The sequence below is a fragment of the Passer montanus genome, unplaced genomic scaffold, assembly GCF_014805655.1.
Source record: "Passer montanus isolate IOZ18808 unplaced genomic scaffold, ASM1480565v1 scaffold21, whole genome shotgun sequence".
In the NCBI taxonomy this organism is placed as follows: domain Eukaryota; kingdom Metazoa; phylum Chordata; class Aves; order Passeriformes; family Passeridae; genus Passer; species Passer montanus.
This window is the reverse complement of record NW_024366703.1, coordinates 364,124-389,944: the sequence shown is the minus strand read 5'-3', so window position 1 is coordinate 389,944 and position 25,821 is coordinate 364,124. Positions and strand designations below refer to the sequence as shown.

Below are 25,821 nucleotides of genomic sequence, written 5' to 3'. Positions count from 1 at the left end.
TGCCACTGCTGTGGTCTAGGACCATGAGCATTCCTCTGCCCCGGGATGCTGGCTGGGTTGGAGGGACCATGAGCATCCCCCCCTGCAGGGATGCTGGCCATAGGACAGTACCCAGCTTGCCAACCTCTTTCTCTGCTGCACTGTGCTCCTCAGAAATCCCGCTATGGCACCTATGCCATGCTGCTGCGGGCCAAGCTGAAGGCTGGCTCCGAGGACCTGGCAGCCTTTGAGTCCACCCTCTTTGACACAGTGGGTGGGGAGGACGATGGCCTGAAAAAGTCCCGCTCCAGCCCCTCACTCAACGCAGAGCCCTCCAGCACGAGCACCAAGGTGAAGCGCAACGTGTCAGAGCGCACCGGCCGCCAGCCCCCTGGCCACCCCCAGAAGTCGTAAGTGTGGGGTCTCAGCTGCCTGAACTGCAGCTCTGTTCCTGTTCCCCCGGCACGGGGGCGGAGGCCGTGTGCCTGCCGAGACCCTGCATGTGTCCGTCTGTCTGCGGCACGAGCTGGAGGGCGTGACAGCCCTTCTGCAGCCGCCAGCACCGCCATGCAGGGCCGTGGCCCCTCCACCAGAGACAGTGGCAGAGCAGGATGGTACCCAGTCCTTGCCTGCAGGAGCTGCCTGGCCCCATCCAACCTGTTCTGCCCCTCCTCGTCCTGCACTTGGCTGCAGGACCTCCTGCACTTGGCTGCAGGACCTACTCTTGCTGCCCTGGGGAGAGGGAGCAACTGAAACCTACCCGCTGGGCTCAATTCTTCAATGGCTTAAAAAAAACAAGACAAATGCAGCAAAAAAAAGCCAGCGGCCGCTTCTCCAGCTCCATCGTGCCATGGGGGTAGATGGGCAGGGACCAGCCCTAGACTGTCCCCTCTCCTAGGGCTGGTGGCCAGGGAAGTCAGGGCAACAGCACCTGGTCCCTTCCCTGCCACCTCAGTCACCTCTGCACCCTCCCCGCTTTCTTACAACTTTTGAATCATTTTTGTGATACAGTTTTGCACTTTTTAGTACCAGATCAAGCTGACCACCAGGAAGGTTTTTTTTTGGGGCTACTTTTGATGCTTTATGGGAACTGTTTAAAAAAAAACAAAAACACAAACCCAGCCATATCTTGTAGGCAGTGCACTCTGAGGGAAAGAGGTTTTTAAAAGGACTCAGGGGGCGATCCAGCTCCCCACGCCCCCGCCCTACAGCAAGCTGAGCGTGGGCTACTGTGTGTACTGCTGCTGCCTGCTCCCCAGCTCCACTTCAGCACCAGCAACTCCTTGGGGAGACAGCCCTGTGGCTGCCAGTTCCAAGGAGGCAGCCTTGAGATGGCAGCACCCATTGCTGCACGTGTGGCTGCATGGGAGGCTGATGCACCGGTGCTTCATGACCCCCATTCTGCACCACCCACTGCTGGCAGCCCTGTTTGCAGCACCCTGGGTATGAGCATCATACCCAGGGCAGTGGGCAGCAGTGTGTAAGTACTCGCCGTGGAGTGGTGACCCCTGGAGCCAGGGTTGAGATGGGGGTCCCCCTGCCCTATGGGTCCAGTACAGCTGGAGCCAGCTTTTCTTCCCATCTCTTTTCCAATGCATGACTGGGGCCTCAGAGGCTACCAGCAAAGCCTGGTCTGTAGTGCTGCAGTCCTCATGCTGCAGCAGCACTGGTGCAGCCCCTTCCTCAGCAACAGGCTCCCTCCTTGCCAGCATGAGGGGCAGGCTGGGGCAGCCCTCCCCACTCCAGAGTGGGCTGAAGGATGCTTGTCTAGAGCACGGTGCAAGTGATGGAGCATGGCTGCAGGATTGTCCAAAAAGGGGTCCAGGCACAGTGAAGGGCTGTGACCAGGGGCTGGCACACATGCAGTTCTCAGCCGCCTGGGACCTGGCTGGTTTCAGCACTGACTTTGCGAATGTGTCAAAACTTTTTATTCTGCTCTTTTGAGTCTATTGCAAAAAAAAAAAAAAACCAAACCCATAACCACCCTTGCCCCAGGTGGCTTGGGGGGTGGTGGGGAAAAAAAACCTTTGTACAGCTTCTTCTCTCAGTTACTGAAGTAAAACTTGCTCTTCACTTCTTGGGTGTGCTGTGGTTTCTTCCCCATGGCTGGGGACAGCCCCAGCACCAAGGGATGCTGAGGAGGGGCTGGCAGCTGTCTCCTTGCTGCCAGACTTGAGACCCAGGCAGGGTTCAGGGGGTTTAGTGCCCAGCTCACTGCTGGGACTGGAGAGAGGGAGGGTGAAGACTAATGGAACCTGTGTCCTTTTATTCAGAAGAGAAACCATTAAATAAGAGCAGAGACGGGCAGGAGCCAGCTGCATCCCATCCCCCTGAGTCCAGGCAGCTGGACCCCTAGTCCAGAAGGCACTTGTGTGGGTAAAGCAGAGGGCAGTGTAGCTCCCTGTGTGGTCATAGGGGCTGCTGGCTGGCTCCTCAGTGCACCTGTGGCTGCTGGCTGGGGGGCAGCTCACCCCCCGGCTTCAGGGCTAGCGTGGGTGCCTGCTCCTCTTCCACGGACTCACTGCCATAGGCACTGTCTTCCTTCAGCTCTGCAAAGCAATCCCCAGCTGCTCTTAGTGATGGGGCAACGAGGGGGGCAGCAGAGACACTCCCTGCCCACCAGCCCCAGCCCTCACTCTCTGTACCTGTGCTTTGCAGCTTCTCCAGTGCCTCGGTTTTGTGGAGCATCCTCACGGCGTTGTGGAGCCCCATGGAGTCCAATGCCTCCAGCAGTCCCCCCAGGCTGCCACCTGCCAGCTGCAGAGAGAGAGCACTGAGTAGGGCTGATGGCCAGAGAGGAGAGGGGACAGAGGCACCCCAGCGAGGCACTGACCTCGTAACTGCGCAGGAGGCTGGCGCTGGGCGAGGGCGTGTCCTTGTAGGTCTCCACGAGGCTGCACAGCCCCAGGCGCTTGGCCAGCTCGATCCAGTCTGACCCACTGCAGTCCTGGTTCAGCAGCTGCTCCAGCCCCTGCAGTGCCTCACTGTCCAGTGACAGGACCTTCCCTGTGGCAAAGAGGTGCCCCCATCACAGGCTGCCCATCCTTGCTGCCGGGAGGGTGTTCCCCTGCTAGGTGTGGTGCCTCTGAGTTGGGCTGGGGCAGGAGGGGCTGCTCACCTGGCTGGGGGGCAGTGGGCAGTTGTGCCTCGGGCCCCTGCTGGGAGGCCTGCAGCAGGATCTCCCGCACCTGCGGACAGACATGGATGTCAATCTTCCAAAGCACTGCCCACATCCCCCATTGCCTCCTCACACCTTGGATCTCTGCAGGACACAGAGGAGCACAGGCATCCTCACAGGAGCATCTCCTGGAACTCTGCTCCATCCATGCCATGGCCTGCACAAACTTTCCCCGTGAGTTTGTCCCACTGCACCACACACCTTCTGGCTCCGAGTCAGGTCCAGGGACGTGTGGCAGCGGCGCTGCCTGTGCCCTGCCTGCCACTGCCCCTGTGTGGAAAGCCTGGAGCTGGTGCTGTGTTCTGCAGCCAGGGCTGGCTCCCCCACATCCATGGCCAGCTCCTGCTCCTCAGGATCAGTGTCTGTGTCGCTACTGGCCTCTGATGAGGATAGGCTCATGGGCTCATCATTCTCACACAGAACATCTGCCCCTGTTGGGAAAGGGTGGCATGAGCCAGGTCCACGGGTCTGACCTTGTGCCTGCCACCAGCCAGGACAGGCAGCCAGAGCTGTGGGGAGGGAAGGAGGAAGGGCAGTGCCTTACCAGCTTTAAGGAGCAGTTTGGTGAGGGTGGGGGAGCCCAGGCCAGCAGCCAAGTGCAGGGGGGTGTTCCCGGCGAAAGTCCGGCTGTTGATGTCTGCTCCCAGCTAAGAAAGGTGTGAGATCATGAGGATGAGCTGCCTGGGCACTGCTCCTCCTACACCCCAAGGCCTCAGGGGAGCCCCCAGTTCTGCCAGGAGCCTGTAGGAGGCTGCACCCCATCCCTGTCCCACAGCCACCACTACAGCAGCTGCTCCATACCTTCTTCACCAGGTGGGTGGCCATGTTCAGGTTCTCCATCTCCACAGCCAGGTGCAGTGGGGTCCTCCCACTTTGCCTCTCCACTGCATTCACATCTGCTCCCGTCCTGACCAGCAGGTCCAGGCAAGCCAAACTCTTTGCCTTCACAGCCAAATGCACAGGCAGGAGGCCTGCAAGATGGGGATAGGCTCAGCAGCCTTCTGGTCAAGCCCATGATGGCATCACCGGGGTCCTGCTCATCACCCCTGAGCCACACTCACCATGGAAATTGGGCAGGAGGAGCAGGTAAGGGGCAGCTGAGCCCAGGTGAGCCAGTAGTGTCCTCAGCATCTCTTCATCACCAGCCTGCAGTGCCAGGTGCAGCAGGGAATTGCCATAGCGGTCCAGCAAGGTTGGGTCAGCGCGGGCTTGCAGCAGGAGCTGGACCACTTGGGGCTGCTTGGTGATGACTGCCAGATGCAGTGGTGTCTGCAGGACAGCAGCACATCCTCAGCAGCTCACAAGAGGAGCCAAGTCCTGCACCACCATTCTCTCCAGCAGCTGCAACTTGTTCAGATTGCAGCCTCCCCTCAGCAGGAGCAGCTACAGGAGCCCCCAGGGTTGGAAAACAGGAGTGAGGAACTACTCCCAGGAAGAGGAGAACTGGCTGCTCTGAAACACACGTACCTGTTGCAGGTTATTGGAGATGTTGATGATCTGCTGGCTGGGGATGCTAACAATGACGTCGATCAGCTGCTTGATCACAGCTGTCTGCTCATGGATTATAGCAAGGTGCAAAGGCCTGTTGAGAGAGTGGGAAACAGCCCCTAGCTCAGCTCCATAATTCCCCAGGTACTCCCTGCTGTCCTCAGAGCCCCCAGAATGACTCTGACAGACAACAAGACCACCCTGCTCTCCCTTCCAACCCCTCGTGTGCTCACGTGTCTCCGTTCTCATCCTGTGATGCAGCCAGGTGCCTCTGGACTGCCAGCAGCATGCGGGGGTCGGCGGTGACCGAGTAGTCGAGCAGGGCATGGGCATTGCGCCGGGCTAACGCCAGCATCCACAGCTGGCACAGCTGGGCTGGGGGGCAAAGCAGGATGTCACCTCCAGGAGCAGCAGCCCCATCCACCCTTCTGCATCCACCAGGTGTGGAGAGCAGCACACAACCCCAAAAGGTCCCCACTCCATGCCTCCTCTCCTGTGCAATGTGCCCAAGCCCTCCCTCAAGCTCAGCTCCTCCTACCGTGCTTCTGCAGCTCCTTGCAGTATGTGCTTTCTTCTGCAGGTGCCTGCCTGTCGCTCTCAGGCCCCTCTGCCTCGGGGCCCTTCATCTGCACACCCCCCTGGTAGCTCCCCACTGGGTGGGGGCCGGGAGAGTAGATGCTGTTGTAGGTCAGCCCAGAGGAGTATGGGAAGCTGAGGCTCCCACCTGTGGGGCAAGGCAGAGGATGGGTGAGCAGAAGGGAGCCCCCAGGGCCAGACCTCAGCCATCTGACAGAGGAGGAAGAGGCATCACCACTCACCTCCTCCAGAGCCAAAGCCCCCGGCCCCACCACCAGCCCCCCCCATGTGTGAGCCACCGCCAAAGTGCTGAGGAAACTGAGGCAGGACTTTCTTGCGCTTCCTCTCCACTTCTTCCTTATCTGTGGGGAGAGAGGGGCAGCAGGGTGAGAGGCAGCCCCAGCAGCAGGGGACATGCCAGCCTGCCTGGGTGGTGCTCACCTTCCACCACTGGGTAGTAGGTGAACTGCTTGGAGTCGCTCACGTCCCCTCCCCGCTTCCGCTTCAGCTGCAGGAAGACGGTGACAGGACGGTCGATCTTGGGCTTGTGGTAGGGGGGTGTGCGGAAGACAATGGCATACTGTGGGCAGGACATGATGGACATGAGGTTCTGCTCATCCCTGAAGCTGGAGACAGGGCTGCCTCACCCCACAAGGCAGTCTTCTGCCTTGAAGCAGAGCAAGACACTCCCCACATCCCCTGTACCTGCTTGTGCACATCTGTAGGAGAAAAGTCACCAAAGGCCTGCCAGCCGTTCTCATCATCCTCGTAGAAACGCACTTCGATGTCATCTGGGGAGAGAAGTGGCACTGGCACCGCCTGTGTCCTTGCCCCAAACAGGCTCCAAGGACAAAGACCCCAGACCATCCAGGGGCCCCTGATCTCTTCTGCTACAGCCCCTCCAGAAGGTTTCATCTGGAGAATTGCTTTACCTTTCTGAACTTTATCACACAGCAAGTAGACTTCATCTCCTCCCCGCACGGAGCCTGCTGTCTTATCCATCCGTGAGATCTTCAGGTTGGAAGCTCCAGGGGACTCTGCAGATCAAGAGGTGTTGGGAGTCACTGTGCAGAAGTCCTTACTCCCTCCTGCCCCATCTCTTGGGCCCCTGGACTGGCCCCACACTCACTGCTGTCATGGATGGGGTCTGAGATGACAGGCTGGAGAGCCAGCGTGAAGTTCCCACTGCTGTCACGGAGGTAGGCGGTGAAGCGCAACCGCACAATGCTCAGGTCCATCACCTTCTTCAGCTCCTTTGCCTCCAGCTCGATCTCACGCAGCTCCACTTCTGGCGGGCAGGGGGACAAACTGTCAGGCTGTATGAGGGGACAGTGCTCCAGCTGCCCCACCTACCCACCCCACCCCAGGCTAAGCCCAGCCCCAGCTGTCAGCCCACAGTGCCGAGGCCCACTGAGTCCCCAGGCTGCCCTCACCTGTCAGCAGACGGCTCCTGTTGCGCATCTTCTGCTGCTTCAGCTTTTCCTTCATGATCTCCATCATATTCTTCTTGGTGACATGGAGCACACCCAGGTTGCTGAACCTGGAGAAGAGAGCCTGCTGGGATCTGGGAGCATCAAAGCCAGGAGCAGCAAGGCCAAAGGGGCACATACTCCTGCACCTGGGAAGGTCCTGAGCACAGAGCAGTGCCACTCAGGCAGCAGGGAATCAGTGTGTGTGCAGCAGAAGAGGAGCAACTGCAGAGGAAGGAAAGGAGCCCCAGAAACTCTGAGCTCCCGGAGCTGACAAGTCCAGAGGGCTGTCAAAGACAAGACCAGGAGGACTGACGGCCAGTGAGATACAAATGGTACTGAGCTGAGCCAGAGATGGATATGTAAGAGCAACTGCAGCAGTGGCAGAATAACCCTGTGACTCAGGCTGACTTCAAAAGTCATCTGCAAAGCTGGGGAGCTGCAACCTCAAGGACAGAAACTCAAAATAAGTTGCATACGTCAAAACCCAGAGACAGGCAAGATGCTCAGGGGACAGAGTTGCAACAATGAACAACACACGCCTGACCTCATCCAGCAAACCCAGCTTCAGGGTGCACTAACCCCTATCTTCTCCTCATCTCAAAAGCTGCAGGCAGCACCCACAGCCACCTCACACTGGCAAGAAGCCACCCTGAGTCCTCCTGGCACATACTGAGCAGTCATGTCCTTGGGTCCCACGATTGTGACACAGTTGCCAGCCTCATTGCACTGCTTGCCCACCAGGCTGTGAGCATGTACACGGGGAGGGTCACTGTGCGTCACCAGGTCTACCTCGATCCGGGCCATCCCTGTGTAGTTACAGATCTGCAGGGAAGAGGGAGATGGGGGTCAGGTACAATAAGCCAGGAGCCTGAAGGATTCTCTACAAATCCCTGTTATCCCTCCCCATGGCCACCACCCCTCCTGCTGCAGCTCTCCCATCCCTCCAGCACCAGGAGACATACAAAAGCTTAATAGAAATTTCCTGATCTCCCTTCAAGGCTCCCTCCTGACGCTCATGCACTACTGGCTGAGGACACTGCTCCCTCCCCTTCCCATGGCAGCTCACCTTGACAGTGGGATAGGTCTTGCGCCCCTTCTCACTGGATGCTCCCGGCAGCCCCCCATGGGAAGGGCCCTCGCAGCCGTACCGAAATCGGAAACCCCGCTGTGGAGGCAGAGAGCGGGTCAGCCAAGGGTGGCCAAAGCCTGATGCCATGGGAGCAGGAGGTGAGAGTTACACCTGTCTTTACTTGGGTGACATCCTTACCTGCTTTGGCTGCTCAATAATGACAAGGTAGGGACCTTCCACTGGAGGACAGAAAGGAGAGGTACCAGTGAGAAACATGGGATAACCAAAGTGCATGTTCCCACTAAGGATGCTGGAGGGATCAGCACTGAAGGTGATGTGACCCCTGTCTGTCCCATGGGGGTCCTCAGAGTCCCCAAACCCTGTACTGTCCCCAAACCCAGCTGAGAACAGCAGTCAGAGCAGCAAGAAGGGGAGGGGAGGGCCAGAGGATGCTCTGCCACTTGGGAAACAGGGACCCCCGGGAGGTCACAGCCCAACCTGGTAGTCCCTGGCAGACTGAATAGTAGGGACAGATGGAACAAGCCCCATCCTGGTGTCACAAGACAGGGATTTCCAGCCAGCCCACAGTGGGACCAGTAAGGACAAACACTGTGGTGCTTCTGGCAACTAAAAGGTGTGAGTCAACCTGCTGGGAAACTCCACTGCAGCTGGGGACCCCTGGAAGGGTACAGCCAAAGGGGCCCTTACCTGTCTCTATCACGGGCTCCTTCTGCTCCACCATGTGGGAGCCAAAACTCAAGTCATCATAGTCAATCCCATCCAGGCACTAGGTGATGGGAAGGAAGGTGAGTGTGATGAGTGTGTTTGGGCTGGAATCCCCCGACTGCCCTGGGCTGGTGAGGGCAGTCTGGCACAGAACCCCATCGGGGCAGGCACAGATCCCTGTCCCTGCCCGGGAAGAGAGGTGGGCAGGTGCAGACCCCTCGGTGCCCACCCCTGGAGGCTGACACAGACCCTCCCACCTCCCTCCCCGGAAGCAGGCACGGACCCCCACCTCCCAGCCCACCCGCGGGGTCGGGCACTGCCCCCTGCCCAGCTCCGGGGCCGGGACCAGGCAGCGACAGCCCCCGGGCCGATCCGATCCGATCCGTGCCGCACTCACGGGCTGGAACTGCTCGTCCATGTCGGCGCGGGGCCGGCCGCCGGCCTGCGGGGAGAGGGGGGTTGAGCGGGGAGCGGGGCTGCAGGAAGGCACGGCCGCTCCGGAAAGTCCCTAGAAACCCCGCCGAGCCGGGAAATGACGGGACCGCGCGTCACCGCCCCGCCCCGCCCGGGGCACGGCCCGGCCCGGCCCGGCCCGGCCCGGCACAGGGGCCGCGGAACGCCAGGGTCGGGGCACGGCCCTGGGGCCGCGGAACGCCAGGGTCGGCCCGGCACGGCTCGGAGCGGGACTGCCGGCCCGGCTGCTCCTGCGCCCGCCGGCGGCCGCTCGGGGCAGCAGGACGGGCTGTCCCCTCCCCGCCTGGGAATTTCGGACTCGGAGCCCCGGGCGGGCTGGAAATCCCGGAGCACTCCCGCCCGCCTCCCCCGGCCGTTCTCGCCCGGGCGCTGCCTGGCAACTCCGGAGCGCCAGATGTGCCGTGTTTTCCCCTCGGGAGTACGGAGGGATTTACCCCACGCCGTCCCCGGCCGCCTGTCCCGCTGCGGGTGCCAGTCCCGCTGCGCTGCCATGAGCCCTTCCCCAGCCAGACCTGCCCTGCAGCACGGCTGGAAGCACCGCCCGCGCCGTAAACCCCCGCAGAAAGCCCTGGGTTCCCCAAGATCCCTACCCCACATCATCCCATCCTGCACAGGGATGTGTCTCCAAGCCCCTATGGACTCAAACAGGAGTCGCCCCAAAGTGCTGTCCCCAAGCCCATGGCTCCCCCCGGCCAAGGGAATCTCTGCAGCACTCTGCAGAGGCAGCAGCCCCTTGCTAGGCACCCAAAGGGGTGCTTTCCCTCTCCCCAGTTTTAACTTACACAGCAGACCCCGCATCCTTCCCGCCGAGGTGGCCAGAGAGAGGCATTCGGTATCCGTGTTCCCATTGCCTCCTTCCCACCGGCTTCCAAGTGGAAGCGGCAGCCCCCGAGCTCCCTGTGGGAGCAGCTCCCACCGCCCCAGCACTCAGCACTGGATGCTCCCCGCCGACCCCAGCAGGCACTGCCAGCAGCAGGAGCCCACAGAGCTCACACCTTTCTACTCACCGCGGAGGAAGAGGTTGGTCTCAGCAGCCCGTTCAGCCCCAGCATCGCCACAGAGACTGCCAGTACCACAGACAGGAGTTCCGCTGGGGTCCAGCTCTGCCCGACCACAGAAAACCACCGGCGACTTCTAGCAAAGGGGCAGGACCAGGGGAGAGCCTACAGGCACGCTCCTCATTTCTTCTCACTAACCAATGAAAAGAAAAAAAAATCCCGTATCTGACTCCACAATGCCCTCACACTATGAATTTCTGAATCAGTGGTTGCTGCAGGTCCCACTCAGGGGATTTTGAGTGTGTGGGAGAAGAGGGGAAGGAAGGAGATTGTTCAATCCGTGCGTGACTCATATTCTTCAGAAGCTGAACAGAGCCTTTTCAAGGAGATTTTTCAGCCACTCAAGTCTTCCAAAGGGACTGTCCTGTGACCTCAAGCCTGAGGTTTTTCCCGGTTGGCCTGCCACCTAAGCAGGGAGATGCATCCCAGCCAAATGTGTAGCTTGGGATGTGGAGTCTGTGGGACCTGCAAGTGCAGGGGAGGGTGCAAGGAGAAGGTACAGATCCAGCACTGCAAAATGAGGTGGGAACCCTCCTCCTGTCACTCTGCAGGGCCTTCTGAAGGCCTAGGAACATGGACACAATCTCCTGCTGGTCTGTGGGAAGCAGCACAGACTGCCTGCTGTTGGGATCCCATTGATCATCCCACCTGGACAGCTTCAGCCTGCCACCACCAGTCAGCCACCCTATCTGCTGGGCACAGATCTCCCAGAGAGGTGAACAAAGGGACAAACCTTCCTCAGTGTGCTGGGAACAGCCACCTACCCTACCCACTGATCCTGGTGGGGAAGCCCAGGCCTGAAGCTGCTGGATAAGAACAGACTGTGCCCCTTGAATAGCACAACTCCCCTTCTCCAGTGGCATCAGCTCCATCTCCTCTTGAGGTGTTTTCACAGCTCACTCACTGCTGCCCGGGACACTTCCACTTGTTGCAGCAAACAGCATGACTAAAGAATGTTTTGGAGTCGTACCTGCGGCTCCCCATCCCACACAGCTCTGGCTCTCTCTGGAGGCTGCAGCCATATCCCTGCACCCTTGTGCAGTGTGTGCTGGAGGAAGCCCATCTTGCTTGCTGAGCAGAGATGGTCTCATCACCTGCCTCCCTGTTCCTGGAAAAGCAACCTCAGACCTGCTGTCAGGGTGAAGTGCTGCCTCCTGTGCCAAGCAGCATGCCTTTCCAGCCTCCAGGACTGGGGGTTTCCCTAGGAGTGCAGCATATGCCCCCACACATGCCAGAAGGGAACGCATCTCTCCTTCCTCTATCAGCAGCATCCCCTGCTCTGTCTTCCCAACACATCTGCCCTGGATCATGGGCTTGAACTGCAGACCCCACTTACTTGGCCAATTCCTCTCCATCTTCACACATTCCTAGGGTTCAGGAAGGATTTTCTGGGCATTGCTGGGAATGGGGGGAAAAAGCAGCAATCCAGCTGCAAGGCACTGCCCAGAGCAGCATCAGCTCTCTGCCCTGGGATGCAGCACTGCCAGAGCACCCTTGCCAGATGGCACAGCCTCCCTGTGCCAGCCAGAGCGCTTCAATTAAGGGCCAGCCTTTGGCAAGCAGTGTGAGTTAAAGCCAGTGTTCCATGCCTGCAGCTCCTTGAACGTGACCTAGTAATGCAGGTGCTATTTTCTTTCCTCCCATGACAGTCGGCTGACTTGCAGAGCTGATGCCCTGCAGGCAGGAGGGAAACACACGTCAGCCTATCTGAGGCAGGAGTGTTTAGTAGCCATGGGAAAGGGTGCCCCAGAAATGCAAGAGGCAGCAGTACAGCCCTGCTCTAAACTGTGCTGGTGTACAGCTGACATGTTCCAGCCACTCAGCTGGCTGCTCCTCTGACATACTCTTCCCTTCACATTTTGATTTCCCTTGGGTCTGCTAACACCTGCAAACAATAGCCCTAAATCCTTGGCCTTGCTTTCTGCACAAATCCTGTGCTCTGCTCCATCCCTGGAGTCCCAACAGCTACTGGCCAGAGGCTGCTGAGTCTCTCATATTGTGTTCACAGTGACTTTGCTCTGAGACCCTTCCTGGAAACCAAGTCCTTGACCAGCAAGCATGGCAGAGAGAAATCCCCTCCCCCTGAAAGCTTTCTAAGCCTTCCCCTCCTGACAGCCTGCCTTTGAGCACTGAAGCCATTTGTGTATCTCTGCATAAAACGCCTTTACTCCCATTGTGGCTATCAAGTTGGTTTTGGGAAACCCCAGCCGCCCACTGATCTTCTGGTTTTCTCCTCTAAGGGCCTGTAAATCAGCTCCTCTGCTGTTATGAACTATTAATCCAGCTGTATGCCCTTGGAGAACCCCTGCCAGCGTCAGCCCGGCGGGGTTTACTGTCTTTCACTCTCTCCAGTTTCCACTCTGCCCACATTACCACTGCCGTGGTAGTGCTCACTGCTCCATTTGGGCTGCAGCTTGCCGAGCCTGCGGGCACGGATCTGAGTCCCCCGGAGCGGGCAGCAGCCAGCCCTGCTGCAGCGCAGGCAGGGCTCAGGACGCAAGAGGGAGAGCTGCAGGATGGGGCAGAACCCACTGGCACAACGGAAAACAGGGAACTTCCCCACCGGCAGGGAAAAGGGTGTAACCGCCCGCGCTGGGACTAGCGGTCTCTCCCCTCCAGGAGAGCACCTGTCTCTCCAGCTTGGATCTTCCCATGAACCCCCAGCCCAGCTGCCCGCACGGCCGGCCAGAGGCAGCCAGGCACCGGCGTGGCTGCCGGAGCGAGAGCGAGCCCAGGACCCTTCCGCTGGGTCGGGCAGCCCAAGCACAGGGATTTTAGACCTCGGGACCGCTCAACTCCCTTTCCCTGGGAGCCGTCCCGAGGGTAGCCCTGCCCGCCGCTGCTGGGCGCGTCCCCCCGGCACCCCCAGGCCCCGCACCGCTTACCTTCCTCCCAGCCGCAGCCCGGCCGCCGCGCCCCGGCCGCGGTACCGGGAAAGTCCCGACCCGGCTCCGCCTCCCGGGGCTTCCCGGACCCGGCTCCGCCCGGAACAGACAGCGGGAGGGCGGGCCAGGGGACCCCCGACGGGACGGGCTCCTCCAGGCTGCTGCATCCCGGCGACACCGCCTGTCCGCCACCTGGCTGGCACTCGGGTCAGGGAACCGAGCCCCGAGCTCATGGCTGTCCCCCGAGGGCGGGACAGGACCCTGCACCCCATTCCCAAGGCCAGCTGCTACTCCAGCGGGGAAGGACCGTCTGCCTCACCCACGGATGACTTTCACTTTTATTATTGTAAATTCACTGTTGTCTTTATATATACTTTTTAAAAAATATATTAGATACAAAAGTCAGAAAGGCTCCTCTTTGAACTACATATACTGGTGGATTTACAGGCCGGTTTGGAAAAGGTGGGCAAACAGGAAAGCCCAACTTATCAATGCGCACAGCAGCAGCAGCAGCAGCAGTAAATGCCCCTCTCCAGGGACAAGGGGATTTTATATATATATATATATGTGTGTGTGTATATATATATATATTTGTAGATCTATGCATACACACACATGCACACACACACAGCACTCATACCCCTCGACAGCTCAACCCCGTGCCCAGGACACCCCGGGCTCACCTCAGCCCAAGGATGCTGCGGCTGAGCGGGATGAGCTCCCGCCAGGCAGGCATCGGCCAAGGCACCAGAGCACGGATTTGGGAGTCCCAGAAGAATGGGGCACACAACTCCTCTGTTCCTACAGCAGTGCTTCCCCTTTCCATGGCTGCGCTCCCCAGGGCAGCTCGGGCTGGCAGTGGCACAGAGCAGAAGTCCCCTGCTCAGCAGGCACGGTGCCTGCAGGACATCCCCTGTGTGATGGTAAATTTGAAGACTCATTTCCCAAACCAGCTGGAAGCAGGGAAATGCTGTGACCAGGGAGGTGAAACCTGCCTCAGCAATTCTCAAGCTGACAAAAAGCAGGAAAAGCCACTGAGTGATGGCATAGAAAGCCCTGAGCAGTGAGAGCCCTGGCGGGGGGGTCAGCACAGTCCAGCTGGGGCTGCCGGTGTCAGCCTGCAGCAGAGTGAGACCCCCTGCTGCCATCCTCACTGGGCTGCAGACAGACCGGCAGGGCAGACACTGCCCAAGAAAGGGAAAAGGCACTCTGTGTTTTTGGCTCCTCTGACAGTCACAGTAGCCAGCTGGAAGGCTGTGGACGAGGGAATAACAGAGATCTCATCCCCTTCCAGCACACCAGGCTTGTGTGGTGAAGGGAGAGTGAGCCCCCTGCTCCCCCATGTCCCTTACAGGAGGAAGCCTCAGTATGATTGCCTTCAGCAGCCCGACTCAGACCAGGCTACCCCAGAGCCTCAGGGGCAGATCCTGGCTCTGCTGATAGCACCAGGTTGGCATCCCCACACCCCAGCAGTGACCCCAAACCCTAGGGCAGGGAGGGGACAGCTCTTGCAGGGGCAGCAGCTGCCAGAGGAGCACTGGACACTGAGAGCTCCTGCTGAGAGTGGAGGGCACTGCAAGCACACATCCACACACACAAACATACACAAACACATAAACACACACATAACACACACACACAAACACATAAACACACCTGCACAAACACACACATAAACACACACACACACACACAGAGCAGCGGGGTTTTCAGAGATATTCAAGGGGGGGAGTCACTGGCAGAGCCCAGTTTGGGGTCTCCACTATGGGCTGCCTCCTGTGGGGCTCAGGCCATAGCCAGGCCCTCCACATGGCTGTGGATGTGGGCTGTACTGGACAGGCTGCTCTCACCCTTGTAACTTTTGGGGGCCCGGCTGGCTTTCAGCAGGACCAGGAAGGTGTCTGTGGAGATGGCACCAAACTCAAAGGTGAACGTGCCATAGAAAACCAGGACATCAATGATGAACATCCACTCACACAAGGCAGCCACGTGCTGTAGCACAAAGCTCTCCTGGATGAAGAACACGCCACCTGAGAGTATCCAAGTCAAGGATAGCACAGCTGAACCCAAATCACCCCGTGGAGGGCCATGTCCCACTGTTACTGCATGCTGGGATGGACGTGAGCACCCATCCTCTGCAGGAAACACACCACCACTCTGAGAAACCAACACACTGAGAAACCCCCACATGCTTCTCCCAGCACCAGAAGGGCCCTGGCACAGGTGGCACACATGCCCAAACCAGCCTTGGTAAATCATTGCACTGATGCCAGGCTGGGATTATCTGAAGAGGCCAGGGCAGGACGAGCTCAGGCTGCAGGTCTCAGTGAAAGCCAGGTGCCCAGATGCTCCCCCACACTCCCTGCCTCTTCCTCAAGTCAGGCTGGTGGTCTCCATCCTCTCACAGGATGCAGTCAAAGATGATAAAACTCAGCCTTTGAAACAGGGTTTGGACTGTTGCATCCCAGTCCTGCAGCACCTCCTGTCCTTCTGTGCCGCAGGCTGGCCCACCCCAGAAAGGAGGCCTGCTCCCTCTTCTCCAGATCCTACCACTACCAGAATTTCTTTATCCTTCTCTCATCCCCACCAAAAATCTCCAGGGAAACCTATTGCAAGAGCTACTGTGGGTAAGGGGAGGAGGTACACTCCCCAGCCCTCCAGGTGAAGCCTCCAGCAGTACCATGCCTTCTCCAAGGTCTGGGAGAGCTCCGAAGCAGGGACCTGACCTGTACAGTGTAGAGCCCTCTGCTCACTCCCCCCATCCCATCAGGAAAGATCCCAGCCCTTTCCCCACACTGACCACATCACAGCTCCCTGCTTGCCCACTGCCAGTCCTAGAGCTTACAGAGCACAATGGCCACAGCAGATGGGCACCAGTCCTGTCTTCCTTGTCCTCACATGCCCTTCCTGTCCCTCCCAGCTGGCATGGCCCTGCAGCAGTCCTGCCTTTCCCAGCTCCTCACCTGCTTCCCAGCCTGCCTGCCTGCTGTGGTGACAAAGCAGGACCCTCTGACATGTGACAAGTCTGCCAGCACCCTCAGGCTCCTCTTGTGTGGCTTGCCTCAGCCAGACCCCAGCCAGCCTCTTTGGGATCTGGACACTGCATGCTTTTTCCCCTTCCTGCCCAATAACCACTACCTTGTTTCCCAATTTATCCCCAACCTCAGTCCCAAATAAGCTCCTCACTCCTCAGCCACACACTTGGGACCATTCTTTGAGCTCCAGCCCACTTGATGCCGTGCCTCCCTCCCTGGTAAAGTGTTTGCAGACCCTGGTACCTGCTCACCAAACCCTTCCTTGGCCCATGGGCAGGTTGGCCGGCGAGTGCCCAGGAGTTCTGGCTGACAGAGGTGCTGCCATGCACCACCTGGCACCGGCACACAGCACTTTTGTACTCAGCTTCGGTCAGAGAGGTAACCCAGATGGACTTTGCATTGCCAAGGGTTCAAAATACCTCTGTCCCACTAAACAAGCCCAACAATTAACCAGACCTGGGTGGTGTGTGACTGGAGCCTGCAGTGGTGGCCGGGCTGCAGCAGCCAGGGCATGGCTGGTTTGGGACATGCCAGCACCCCAAGAGACACCGACCAGCATCCCCCCCCCTCCTCAGCCCCTGCCCAGCCCTGGTACTGCTGCTCCTCTAGCCTACACCTGCAGTGAGCTGCCCAGCCTCAGTGCCCTGCCCAGCTCCTCTCCTGGCACCATGCCTCATTGCCAGACCAAGGGATAGAGAATTTGGGCCATATACACCACTGTAAGGACCACCTTTCACCAGCCTATTCCCAATCTTCTTCCCACACCCTTCAGGATACTGAAGACGAGGGTGAAGAAGGCCACAGTGGTGAGGATGCTACGTAAGTGGCCGGTCCAGTACTGCCCTCGGGTTTTGGCCATGCGGTAGGTGAGGATGGACTGCAGGAGCAGGAACAGCATGCTGGTGGGAAAGGCCACCCCCGCCCCAATGTAGTGTAGCACCTTGGCGTGATCCACCTGTGGGGAAGAAACCATCAGTGCCAACACCCTGGGACACTGCCTATCACAGCGTGACTCTGCTCCAGGAGCCGTGCTCCTGCCCAGGAAGGGGTGCACAGTGCTGGGAGCAGGTCCAGGCAGCTCACCCTGTGCCCGACTCCTGGCTGAAGGGCAGACTTGGATCCACCATCTACTGCTGGGATCTCAAAGAGCTCTGTTTCTTTTATCCATGGGCCAGCAGCCCTGCTGTGCCCAGGGGCTGCCCTCTGCCCTGAGCAACATCAGGGACTGCCTGCACCCCTCCTGAGGGTCACAGCCCAGCGCTGCTCACCGTGGCTGGGCCACCAGGGGGACCGGGGCCTGCAAAGCTTCTCCCGGGGCTGGTGTGGGCAGCATTCTCCTGCCAAGCAGGAGGGACTGGCTGCCGGGAGCCCGGGGCCTGGCAGAGCAGGCAGGGGCTGAGCACCGCCGTGCGCTGCCAAGCCTGGGCGCGCTCCGCTCCCCGTGAGCACGGGCTCTGCCCTGACAGTTTCCTGGCATCACCCCCTGGGCAGGATCAGGAGCAGCCTGAACAGCATGTCCCTGCCCCTGCATGTGCCCATGGAGAGCACAGACAGTGCAGAGGGGGCTCAGGTAAGGGTTTAACTAAACCCAGCAGCTTAATCTGGACTTGAAGTATGAATACACAAAGAGGACACCCAGCACCCTGGGAAGCACAGCACTGACTCCGGGGAAGGAAAGGATTGCATGGATGGGACACTGAACCAAACCAACAGCCCTAAACCCCACCCTGCTGAGCACAGCCATTGCCCTGCTCCAGCCAATCCCTCCTGCCCCCCTACCCCAGGGACTCCTGAGATGCCTTACCTGGAAGTTGCCAACCATGGTGAGGCCAGCAGCGCAGACCCAGCCAGTGGCCAGCCCCAGGGTGTTGAGGAGGGACGGCCCCAGGCGCTCCAGGAGGTGGGCATAGCGCAGCAGCCCCACCAGGATGACTGCGGGAGGGAAGCACAGTCACACGCCACTGTCTGCGGCCCCCTCATCCATCCCACTGCTGCCCCATGCCGGGGCGGGTGCAGGGCAGCCTTTCCCAGCCCTGCTTCCCCGGCAGCAGACACTCACCCATGAAGGAGCCCAGGCTGCAGATGAGGCTGAAGAAGCAGCTCTCGGGAGGCAGGGTGCCACACTTGCTGTGGGGACAAACAAGACCCACAGAGCACTCAGACAGGGGGCACTGGGGTGTGTGCCTGGCTCCCTCCACAGGACACCCTCCTGGGTTGCCTGGAGGGGTCTCAGAGCAGCCCTACCCGTGCCCCCACCCTGAGCTGCTCACCTGACGAGGGGGATGTGGTCCAGCGTGCAGCAGGAGCTGGGGCCGTCCATGTCACATGACTGGTTGTAACTCCTGCCAGCAGCACAGGAACAGGTCAGGAGAGCCAAGACACTGCCCAGGACCCTCCTGTCTCCTGCCCTGCAAGTGCAGCCCAAACCCAGGGATGTGCCCACAACCTCCAGGGAGTGACCCACTGCCCGGCAGGTAAAATCATGCCTGTGTTCCCACAGCCTGCTGCCTCTGCTGCTCACCCCAGCCTGGGAGGCAGAGGCCATGGCAGGGCAGAGGCTGTGCGGGCTGGGGTGAGGGCTCACGGGTTCTGGCAGCCCCACACCCAGACAGGAGCAGGAGCACCCACCTGCCAGCCCCCTCACACATTCCCGGGATGGAAACACCAGTAAAGGTGGGCACGCAGCCATTGACAGCTCCAGGTTTGCAGGGGATGGGTTGGAATGCTGAGCTGTGTGGGGAATGGCCCCCACAGCCACAGGCACCCCCGGGGCAGTGCCACCGCACCTGGGAGGGCAGGAGGGAAGGAGGGAGCTGGGAGGCACCGCCTGAAGGACAGCGTGACCAGAGCCAGCCCCCAGGCTGCCCTGGAGCCAGGCACAGCAGCAGTGCAGCCGGGGCAGCCCCAGCACTGCCAGGCTGGGCAGGGCTCTGCTGCCCACACCCTACAGTGCCCTGGGAGCACCTCATGCACCCACAGACCCCGTGAGTCCAGCACCCCGAGCTCTTATCAGCCCTTCCTGTAACACAGCTGCTGCCTGCAACCCCAACCTGTCCCACCACAGGGGTTCAAGCCCCCTCACCCTCACAGCTCACCCAGGAGCTGCCACACACTGGAAGTGGGTTTTTGTGTGCCTCTTTGCTGCAGCATCACCCAGGCATCCAGCACCTCTGCCTGGCATGGCCCAGTGGAGCCCCTGCTCACACCACAGGCAGTGAGTGCAAAGTTCTCTGCCCCAAAGGGCCTCTTCAGACACCCCAAGTCCCACGGTGGGGGGGCAGACTGAGGGGGGACAGCACTGTGGGGAGACAGTGCTGCCCTGTCCCTCGCCCAGGCTGTCCATCCACCACCTCCAGCTATGCAGCAAGCACATGGTTAAAAAGCCTTTTTGGAAAGGGCTGGGCTGAGCTCCGATGTTTTTTCAGTCTCCTCAGTTTACTGGTGGCTTTGTTTTCCAACCACTAAACCCAGGCGAGGCATGGAGCCCCACGGCCTCCTCAAAGGCTGCTCTTGGGGCTGTGTTTGGTTTGGGAGGGTTTTTTTTATTATTATTTTGTTTAAAGCAAGCAGCCTAAGGCCGTGAAGCATTATTTGTCATTAAGGGCTGGCTGTGCAGCAGAGACAACCCAACACACACATTCTTCCCAGGGCAGAATCAGCCATCAGGCAGGAAATGGCAGCAGGTTTTTTTTTTTTACTTCTTCAAACACTCCAGCAAGAATTAAACTAACATGGATCTTTCTGGGCAGATTTTTAAGGCGACTCTACAAGCCAAAAACCCTGCAGAAGGAGTTGCCAAGAGACCAAACAGTGTTTCTTTTCCCAGCCCTTGTCTCTTCCACGCCTCATCCCCCAGCTGGGGGTGTTGCAGGCAGCTCTGCCCATGGGGTGTCTGGGTGCTGCAGGACCATCCCATCCCCCTGGCACTGCCAGATTTAGCCTCAAGCAAGCAAGTCACAACCTTTTCCATGGAGACACATAGCCCTCTGTAATTCCCTGACCACTTATTTTCATACTTTCTCCATGCTGTGTTTTTTCAAAGGCCTCCTTCTCCCCGCCTGGTTTGCAGCGAGGCTGGACTGTTCACCAGGGTAGCTGTTACCACAGACAAGTCCCAGCAGGGGAGGGAGGGCAGCCCAGCCTGACAGCAGCTCGACCCCAAGCTGTTCTGCTCCCAAAAGCCACTCAGCTGGGCAGGAGGCACGTGCCCTGTGGCATTTGCACCCCATCACCACCACGTCTGCTGGGGAAGAAGGTAGCTCTGTGCCACTTTAATGCTCCCACCATCCCCAACCCCCCTGCAGCACAGTCATGGTGCAGGGACTGCCTCAGCTACCCAGTGGTCTGACACAGCTTGGCACGCTTCAAGTGGGACAGGTATGGAGGGACTTGGCATTATGAGGTCTTTGATCAAGGCAGAATGTGCCAAAAAGCCCCTGCTTCCCCGCAGGCCTTACCAGTTGTGGACAGGGCAGATGTGGTTGTTGGACAGTGCCATGGCATATCTGGAGGAGAGACAACAACAGGGTTACCACAGCCACCCGCCTCCCTGCATCCCCTTTCCCTGCCAGCATCCAGAGCAGCCCCAGGGACTAGCAGCCAGAGCAGAGGACACAGGCCTTCACTGCCTGCCAGGGGCCAGCACTCATCCTGTGGCACCTCCCAGCTTTACAAAGCAGGAAAAAGAAAAACAAGTGCATGCTCCACAGAACTGCCACTGCTGGAAGCAGGTTCCCCTGCCTTGTACCCCCATCCCTGCTGAGAGCCACCTCCTGCTCCAGTTCAGTGCAGCTGCTTCTGTGGGGCCTCTTCTCCATTGTGCTGCTGTGCTCCACGGGCTCTGGGGCACTTCTCTGTCATGGAGCCTCCCCGGCCGGCCCCTGGCATCAGGGCTCCCCACCAGCCTACAGCTGTGCCAGGTGACACCCAATGGCACCAGCTCTGCTGTGCTTCCCCCAGCCCCTGGCTGGCCAGCAACGGAGCTAAAGGAAGTCTGGAAAAGTAGCCAGTGTGTTGGGAGGGCATTGTGGGGAGATCAGTTCCATAAATCATTTCAGTGTGGAGTCACCCTTGTGCCTCAGTCAGTGTAACAGGGGGTCCATGACATGAATCCTGCTCCACTCCAAGGGGTCCCAGGCCCATGGCCCCCACCCCAGCCATTGAGGAGCGCTCCTGCCCGGCAGCCACAGCAGTGGGCAGCATCCTGTTGTTCAAATCACTGGTGGTTGTGAACAGCTCAGGTTAAAAATAAGCCCCAACACCAGTATGAAAACTCCTCTCCTTCCCTAGCTGGCCGTGTAACAGCTGGGCTGCAAAATGGGTGATCCCAGAACAAAGGCAAAGAGCAGGACAGGTGGGGGAAACCAAGGAACAGCACCCCCAGCCACCAAGGAGCAGACCCCTCACCGAGCCATCTCCCAGCACATGACTCCAAAGGGCCACTCCCAGGGTAGCTCGGGCTGTGAGGAACATAAGCAGCAGCTCCCACCTGTGCTGCTTTGGTCTGGAGGGGCAACTGCCCCCCAGGGTCACTCACAGGAGACAGCCCATGCTTTGCAAGGTGTCCGAGGGAAAAACTTGCAGCTTAAGTTCCTAGCACCAGGTTCAACACTCGGCTTTGTCATGAAGCAGAACAGGCAATACCTCAGGAGGAAGCTCTTGGAGGAACCTGCGTGCATGTGGGGCGCATTTGCTCCATCCCACACCCCAGTAAGTCCCAGCACCTATATTGAACCTCTTGATACCTTTGATAAAAGTCCTTCATCCACTGCTCACCTGTGTTAAGGCCTGAGAAATGGACTGCTGGGGTGGACTAGTACTGCTCACCCAAGTAACACAGCCTCTACTCCCTGCACAAGGCCCATCCATCCATCTATCCATCCATTCACCCACCACGTGGGATGGTGCCGATGTACGGATGGCAGCCCTGGCGCTGCAGTACCTGGGCTGGTGGCGCGGCTCCCAGAACCATTCCCGAGCCACCTGAGCGTCTGCCGCACTCACGCCGGGACAGGGGCGCGGGATTCCGCAGGGTGTCAGGGATTTAAGGACTGGGAGGCACATGCCAGCGCTCTGCAGGGGACGCGGGGACCACGCAAGGCGGCTGTGGGGGTTCAGGGAGGTGTGGGAGCCCCTGAGTGTCCAGAAGTGCCCCAACATGACGGAGGAAAGCGGCTCCCCGCAACCTCCAGCCCGCTGCATCCCACCTCGCAGCATCGCGCTCCAAAGCATCCTCCACCCCCCGGCTCTCAGCCATCCCGCAGCATCCGCCCCGGGCCCCGGCCCCAGCGCCCGTGGGTGGGGGGCTGGCGGCGACCCCGGGGCACTCACACGATCCACATGCCGGTGATGGTGAAGGCAGGCAGCGTGACGGGCAGGATCCCCCAGGCCGGCATCCTGGGGCCGGGCATGCCCCGCCGGGCTATGTGCGAGCGGGGCCGCCGGGCCGCCGCCGGGCCGCGCTCGCCATGGGCGACGGGGCCGGGGCCGGAGCCAAATATTTTCTCCCGCGCTGCCGGCCTGGGGAGCCGTCGGTGCTGGGGAGAGCAGCCGGGAGCAGCGCGGCACGGAGCCGGCAACGCCGGGCTCGGCGGGGCGGGCACCCCACAGCGCGCTCGGCTGAGCCGCGGCGAGGGACAGGCTCCCGTAGAGCGCCGGGGAGGGCAGGCACAGCTCAGCAGAGAACACTCCTGCCGGGAGCTGCGGGCCCGAACAGCTTTTGCCAAGGCTGACTCGGGCAGCCACAGCCGGCTGCAGGGCTGGGGGCCTCACCCCTCTCAGCTCCAGGGGATGCTGTCTCTGCCCGAACACCAGCCCGGGGCCCACATCCGCAGAAGTGTGGGCTCCTGCAAGTGTGGCCGAAAGGATGCTGTCAAAGGACGAGGCAGGAGTACTGCCACAGGGAGAGGCAGGCAGAGAAGACCTTGCTTACTTCACTCTTCTTCCATGGGGCTCAGCATTCCCTCCTGAGGACAAGGCTCTGTTTGCACGCCAGGAGTGACTGACCTTGTGCTCTCACTAAATGGCTGCAGCCACGCTGCCAGCCAGTGCCCACACACACTCCTGACCCGGTCACCTCTCTCTTCCCAGACACTTTTTACAACTAAGGGTTAAGTTTAGCAGCCAACCACCAATCCTACTGCCCAGAGAAATTTCCATTTTTCTTACACAGAAAACGTGAGGAAAGGAAGCACAGCTTCCCCTGGCAGAGAGGCAGGCCTGTGGTAAGGCCACAGCCGTCACATTTCCCTATTGGGAAGCAGCAATAACTTGCCCTCTTGCCCTTGACTGCCTGTGGGGATATGTTTATATGTTTTCAAGTCCCAACACATCCTCCATCGCCAAGCGGTGTGCACACCCGTTGAGAACGGAGCATTTGGTGCTCATAAAGCCTGAGAGAGAGGCTTCTGCCGCGAGGAGCTGCCCGGGCCAGCTCTGAGCCTGGCCTGTGTGGGAGAGGAGCCCCGGCTGCTCCCCCGGGCCAGGGCGCTGGTTGCACCGCAGGGGCAGTACTGCACACTGGGACTTGTAGTCTTGGGGACCGCATCGTCCTCTGCGCCCCAGGCAGCCTCCTCACGGGCCCGGGCTGTCTCCTCGCTGTTCAGCCATCGGTTCGGGGCTAGAGCTGCGCTGCCGAGCCGGCCGTGCTCCCAGAGCCGCGCCGTGCACTCCTGCCCGCCCGCCGGCGGCAGCCCGGCCCTCGCTGTCCCGGCAGCCCCCACACGGAGCGGGAGCGGGGCCGCTGCCCGGGCCTGCAGCCGCCGCGGCGGGCGCGGCTCGCTGCAGCGCCACAGGCGAGAAGCACGGGCCCGCCGGGCTGCCTTCTGCGCAGCTGGGCCGAAAATCCCAGGCACTGTGGCTGCAGAACACATTACCCTCTGTAACAGGCATACATTTTTCCAGAGGAGTTCAACGGCTGGCATTTATAGGACTGATAATAGCTTCCAAAAAAGCCAGCTCACTGTTGATACGTCCTGGAAATCTTTCTTACAGACCTTTTGAGTATGCTCAGACCCAATTTTTAAATTGAAATTGAAAGCAGCAGTGCTTCTGTTTCACAAGTTTCAGTGCCAAATGTATGTTTTACAGTCAGGGCTTATCATTCCATAGGACTTCCCACAGTAGTAAGCTTCATACAATGAGGAAAACAGCAGCTCCACAGTAAAGTGTTCTACAGGCACATGCTAAATCCCAGTACATATTTCTATTCTGTTTTAGCAGTAGAAGTCTTTGATAGAAATGGGAACAGAAGAGGCAGGTAAATCCAAACCACAGTGAAGTCTGTTCAGCCTCCTCTGGAAAATACTTAGTCAGACCCTGAGTAAAAATGAGAAAAGTCCAAGACTAGAAAAAGTATCTGCTAGGACAAATCTAAGTTGCAAACACCACTCCTCACCAGCAGCCATTAGTAGTATGACTAGCTTTTATGCAATTTACCTTACAAATAGAGTTCAGGAGACGTACTGATTAACATATCAGGTAGCACATGCTACCTGACAGTTGATTCTGATCTTCTTTCAGTTCAATACTTTCCCTGATTTTTTTTTTTTTCTCTGTAGCATTAAACCTCATCTTGCAAAATCCAAACAACATTCAAAGATTTATTTTTCTGGTTTTCCAGTCCATTCCTATTTACAGTCTAGTGAAAACTGTTTAAAGTGCAATTCTGTCTTTCCAGTCAACATTCCTTCCATTCTAGGCCCACTTCCTGCAGTTCTCTCAAGTGGCGTTTGCTTTGCACCATAATTGTCTGAGTTAAGATGTAATGCTTTTAGTAGAAGCTGGGTTTGCAAACACAGCATGTGTTAAAACACAGCATATGCCCAAAACAGCTATCAGAAGGCAGCTGGCAAAATGGAGCTTTGCTATTAGCTGACATCACCCCAAAAAGTCAGAGGACCACCTGGGCCTGGGGAATCAGAGGCAGCAGTCCTGACATCCAAGCACTTGACAACTGAGCAATGGTTTACAAAGAGTTAATCATCTAAAGCTTTCAACAAGCAGAAAAACAGAACTGTAAATAGAAGTGAAGGCTCAAAAAGACAAGACAGAGACAGGGGCTGGATACAGAAGCACACCATGAGCAACATAAGGACTCAAATAGATTAATGAAAATATCTGAGGGCTGGAAAGACACAATCTACAGGCAGTGGAGGGCGAGGAAGAGACAGCTGCAGCAGCAAAAATATTCCAGGAATGGTAGAAATGGGGATAGGGAACAAGGATTTATTACCAGGACTTACTAGGAATAAATAAATGCACATTACTTTTCCATTATGCAATATTTAGACCTTTTCTCATGCAATTTAAACAAACTCACAATTTTTTACCTCCTTACCAAGTCTCTAAGTCTCTTGCAATAGAGAAGGCACTGGTGCCTCACACAGCTCTGAGGAGACTGTGGCACTGCGTGGATCCTGCCATGAAACAAAGTAGAAAATACCAGGAGAGAAGTGTAGTTGTTCAAAGCCATGGCAAGCACTAGCCATGGAAGAGCCCAGCATCTCTAACACCCTCCCCAGCTCTGAGTCCTATCCATGGAAGCAAGGATTTCTTCTTCGTCAGAGAATCACCAATGTCAGCAGAGCTGTCGCCAAGGTCTATGTTCTGGCACCATGACCAGATGAGTAGAGCACCTGCTCCTCAGCCCTCATCTCTGCCCTCAGTCCTAGTGGTGCATGAGCATACACCAATGTAACACCAGAAATTTTACAGCCCATGTGAAACTACTGCCATCTGAAAGAGCCAATCTCACTACTACAGCTCTACTTTGTCCATGATGGGAACCATTCTTGATTAGTCCCTTGATGGCTAACCTCCATTGCAGCCCCCCACCCCAAGCTGACAAGTCCCCCTGTGCTCCCTCCAGACAGAGCACTGGT

At 58.6% G+C, this 25,821-nt stretch overlaps 3 protein-coding genes across 6 annotated transcripts in view; 1 reads left to right on the top strand and 2 right to left on the bottom strand.

Annotated features, from left to right (window-relative positions):
• Positions 1-1,951, top strand: part of PSD (pleckstrin and Sec7 domain containing) — a 37,994-nt gene extending 36,043 nt beyond the window's left edge. The window contains exon 17 of the mRNA XM_039708765.1: positions 154-1,951. Coding sequence (XP_039564699.1) covers positions 154-393 — 240 coding nt within the window. The 3' untranslated portion in view covers positions 394-1,951. The remainder of the gene's footprint in view (positions 1-153) is intronic.
• Positions 1,893-13,101, bottom strand: NFKB2 (nuclear factor kappa B subunit 2). Of its 4 annotated transcripts, none has more exons than XM_039708766.1 (24): positions 12,906-13,101; positions 9,970-10,153; positions 8,778-8,930; positions 8,471-8,549; positions 7,961-8,001; positions 7,760-7,858; positions 7,364-7,515; positions 6,655-6,761; positions 6,351-6,509; positions 6,154-6,258; positions 5,927-6,012; positions 5,663-5,801; positions 5,464-5,583; positions 5,184-5,369; positions 4,879-5,020; positions 4,625-4,739; positions 4,219-4,426; positions 3,959-4,128; positions 3,702-3,804; positions 3,359-3,588; positions 3,098-3,167; positions 2,813-2,985; positions 2,625-2,736; positions 1,893-2,528 (listed from the first exon to the last, which is right to left on the bottom strand). In XM_039708766.1, exons 2-24 carry the CDS (start codon positions 10,012-10,014, stop codon positions 2,413-2,415), a joined length of 2,910 nt encoding a protein of 969 aa, XP_039564700.1. In that variant the 5' UTR covers positions 10,015-10,153; positions 12,906-13,101; the 3' UTR covers positions 1,893-2,412. The 4 variants fall into 4 exon arrangements, with proteins under 4 accessions (XP_039564700.1, XP_039564701.1, XP_039564702.1 ...); XM_039708767.1 differs by having other exon boundaries at positions 8,886-8,930; positions 12,906-13,093; XM_039708768.1 differs by lacking the exon at positions 8,778-8,930 and having other exon boundaries at positions 12,906-13,092.
• Positions 13,102-13,231: 130 nt separating this feature from the next.
• On the bottom strand, positions 13,232-22,428 carry TMEM150A (transmembrane protein 150A). The gene is made up of 7 exons (XM_039708786.1): positions 22,271-22,428; positions 20,398-20,445; positions 18,211-18,282; positions 18,000-18,067; positions 17,745-17,872; positions 16,718-16,895; positions 13,232-14,935 (listed from the first exon to the last, which is right to left on the bottom strand). Exons 1-7 carry the CDS (start codon positions 22,348-22,350, stop codon positions 14,691-14,693), a joined length of 819 nt encoding a protein of 272 aa, XP_039564720.1. The 5' UTR covers positions 22,351-22,428; the 3' UTR covers positions 13,232-14,690.
• Between the last annotated feature and the right edge of the window lie 3,393 nt (positions 22,429-25,821).

What these genes read in the sequence shown, in the direction of transcription:
- NFKB2 (XM_039708766.1), bottom strand. Translation starts at nt 10,014, where the DNA reads ATGCTGGGGCTGAACGGGCTGCTGAGACCAACCTCTTCCTCCGCG. An exon ending in TTATTGAGCAGCCAAAGCAG is followed by an intron (nt 7,859 to 7,960) that starts GTAAGGATGTCA and finishes CTGCCTCCACAG; the next exon opens with CGGGGTTTCCGATTTCGGTA. An exon ending in GTGTGATAAAGTTCAGAAAG is followed by an intron (nt 6,013 to 6,153) that starts GTAAAGCAATTC and finishes TTCTCTCCCCAG; the next exon opens with ATGACATCGAAGTGCGTTTC.
- TMEM150A (XM_039708786.1), bottom strand. Translation starts at nt 22,350, where the DNA reads ATGCCCGGCCCCAGGATGCCGGCCTGGGGGATCCTGCCCGTCACGCTG. An exon ending in CAGCCTGGGCTCCTTCATGG is followed by an intron (nt 17,873 to 17,999) that starts GTGAGTGTCTGC and finishes TCCCTCCCGCAG; the next exon opens with TCATCCTGGTGGGGCTGCTG. An exon ending in CCATGGTTGGCAACTTCCAG is followed by an intron (nt 16,896 to 17,744) that starts GTAAGGCATCTC and finishes TCTTCCCCACAG; the next exon opens with GTGGATCACGCCAAGGTGCT.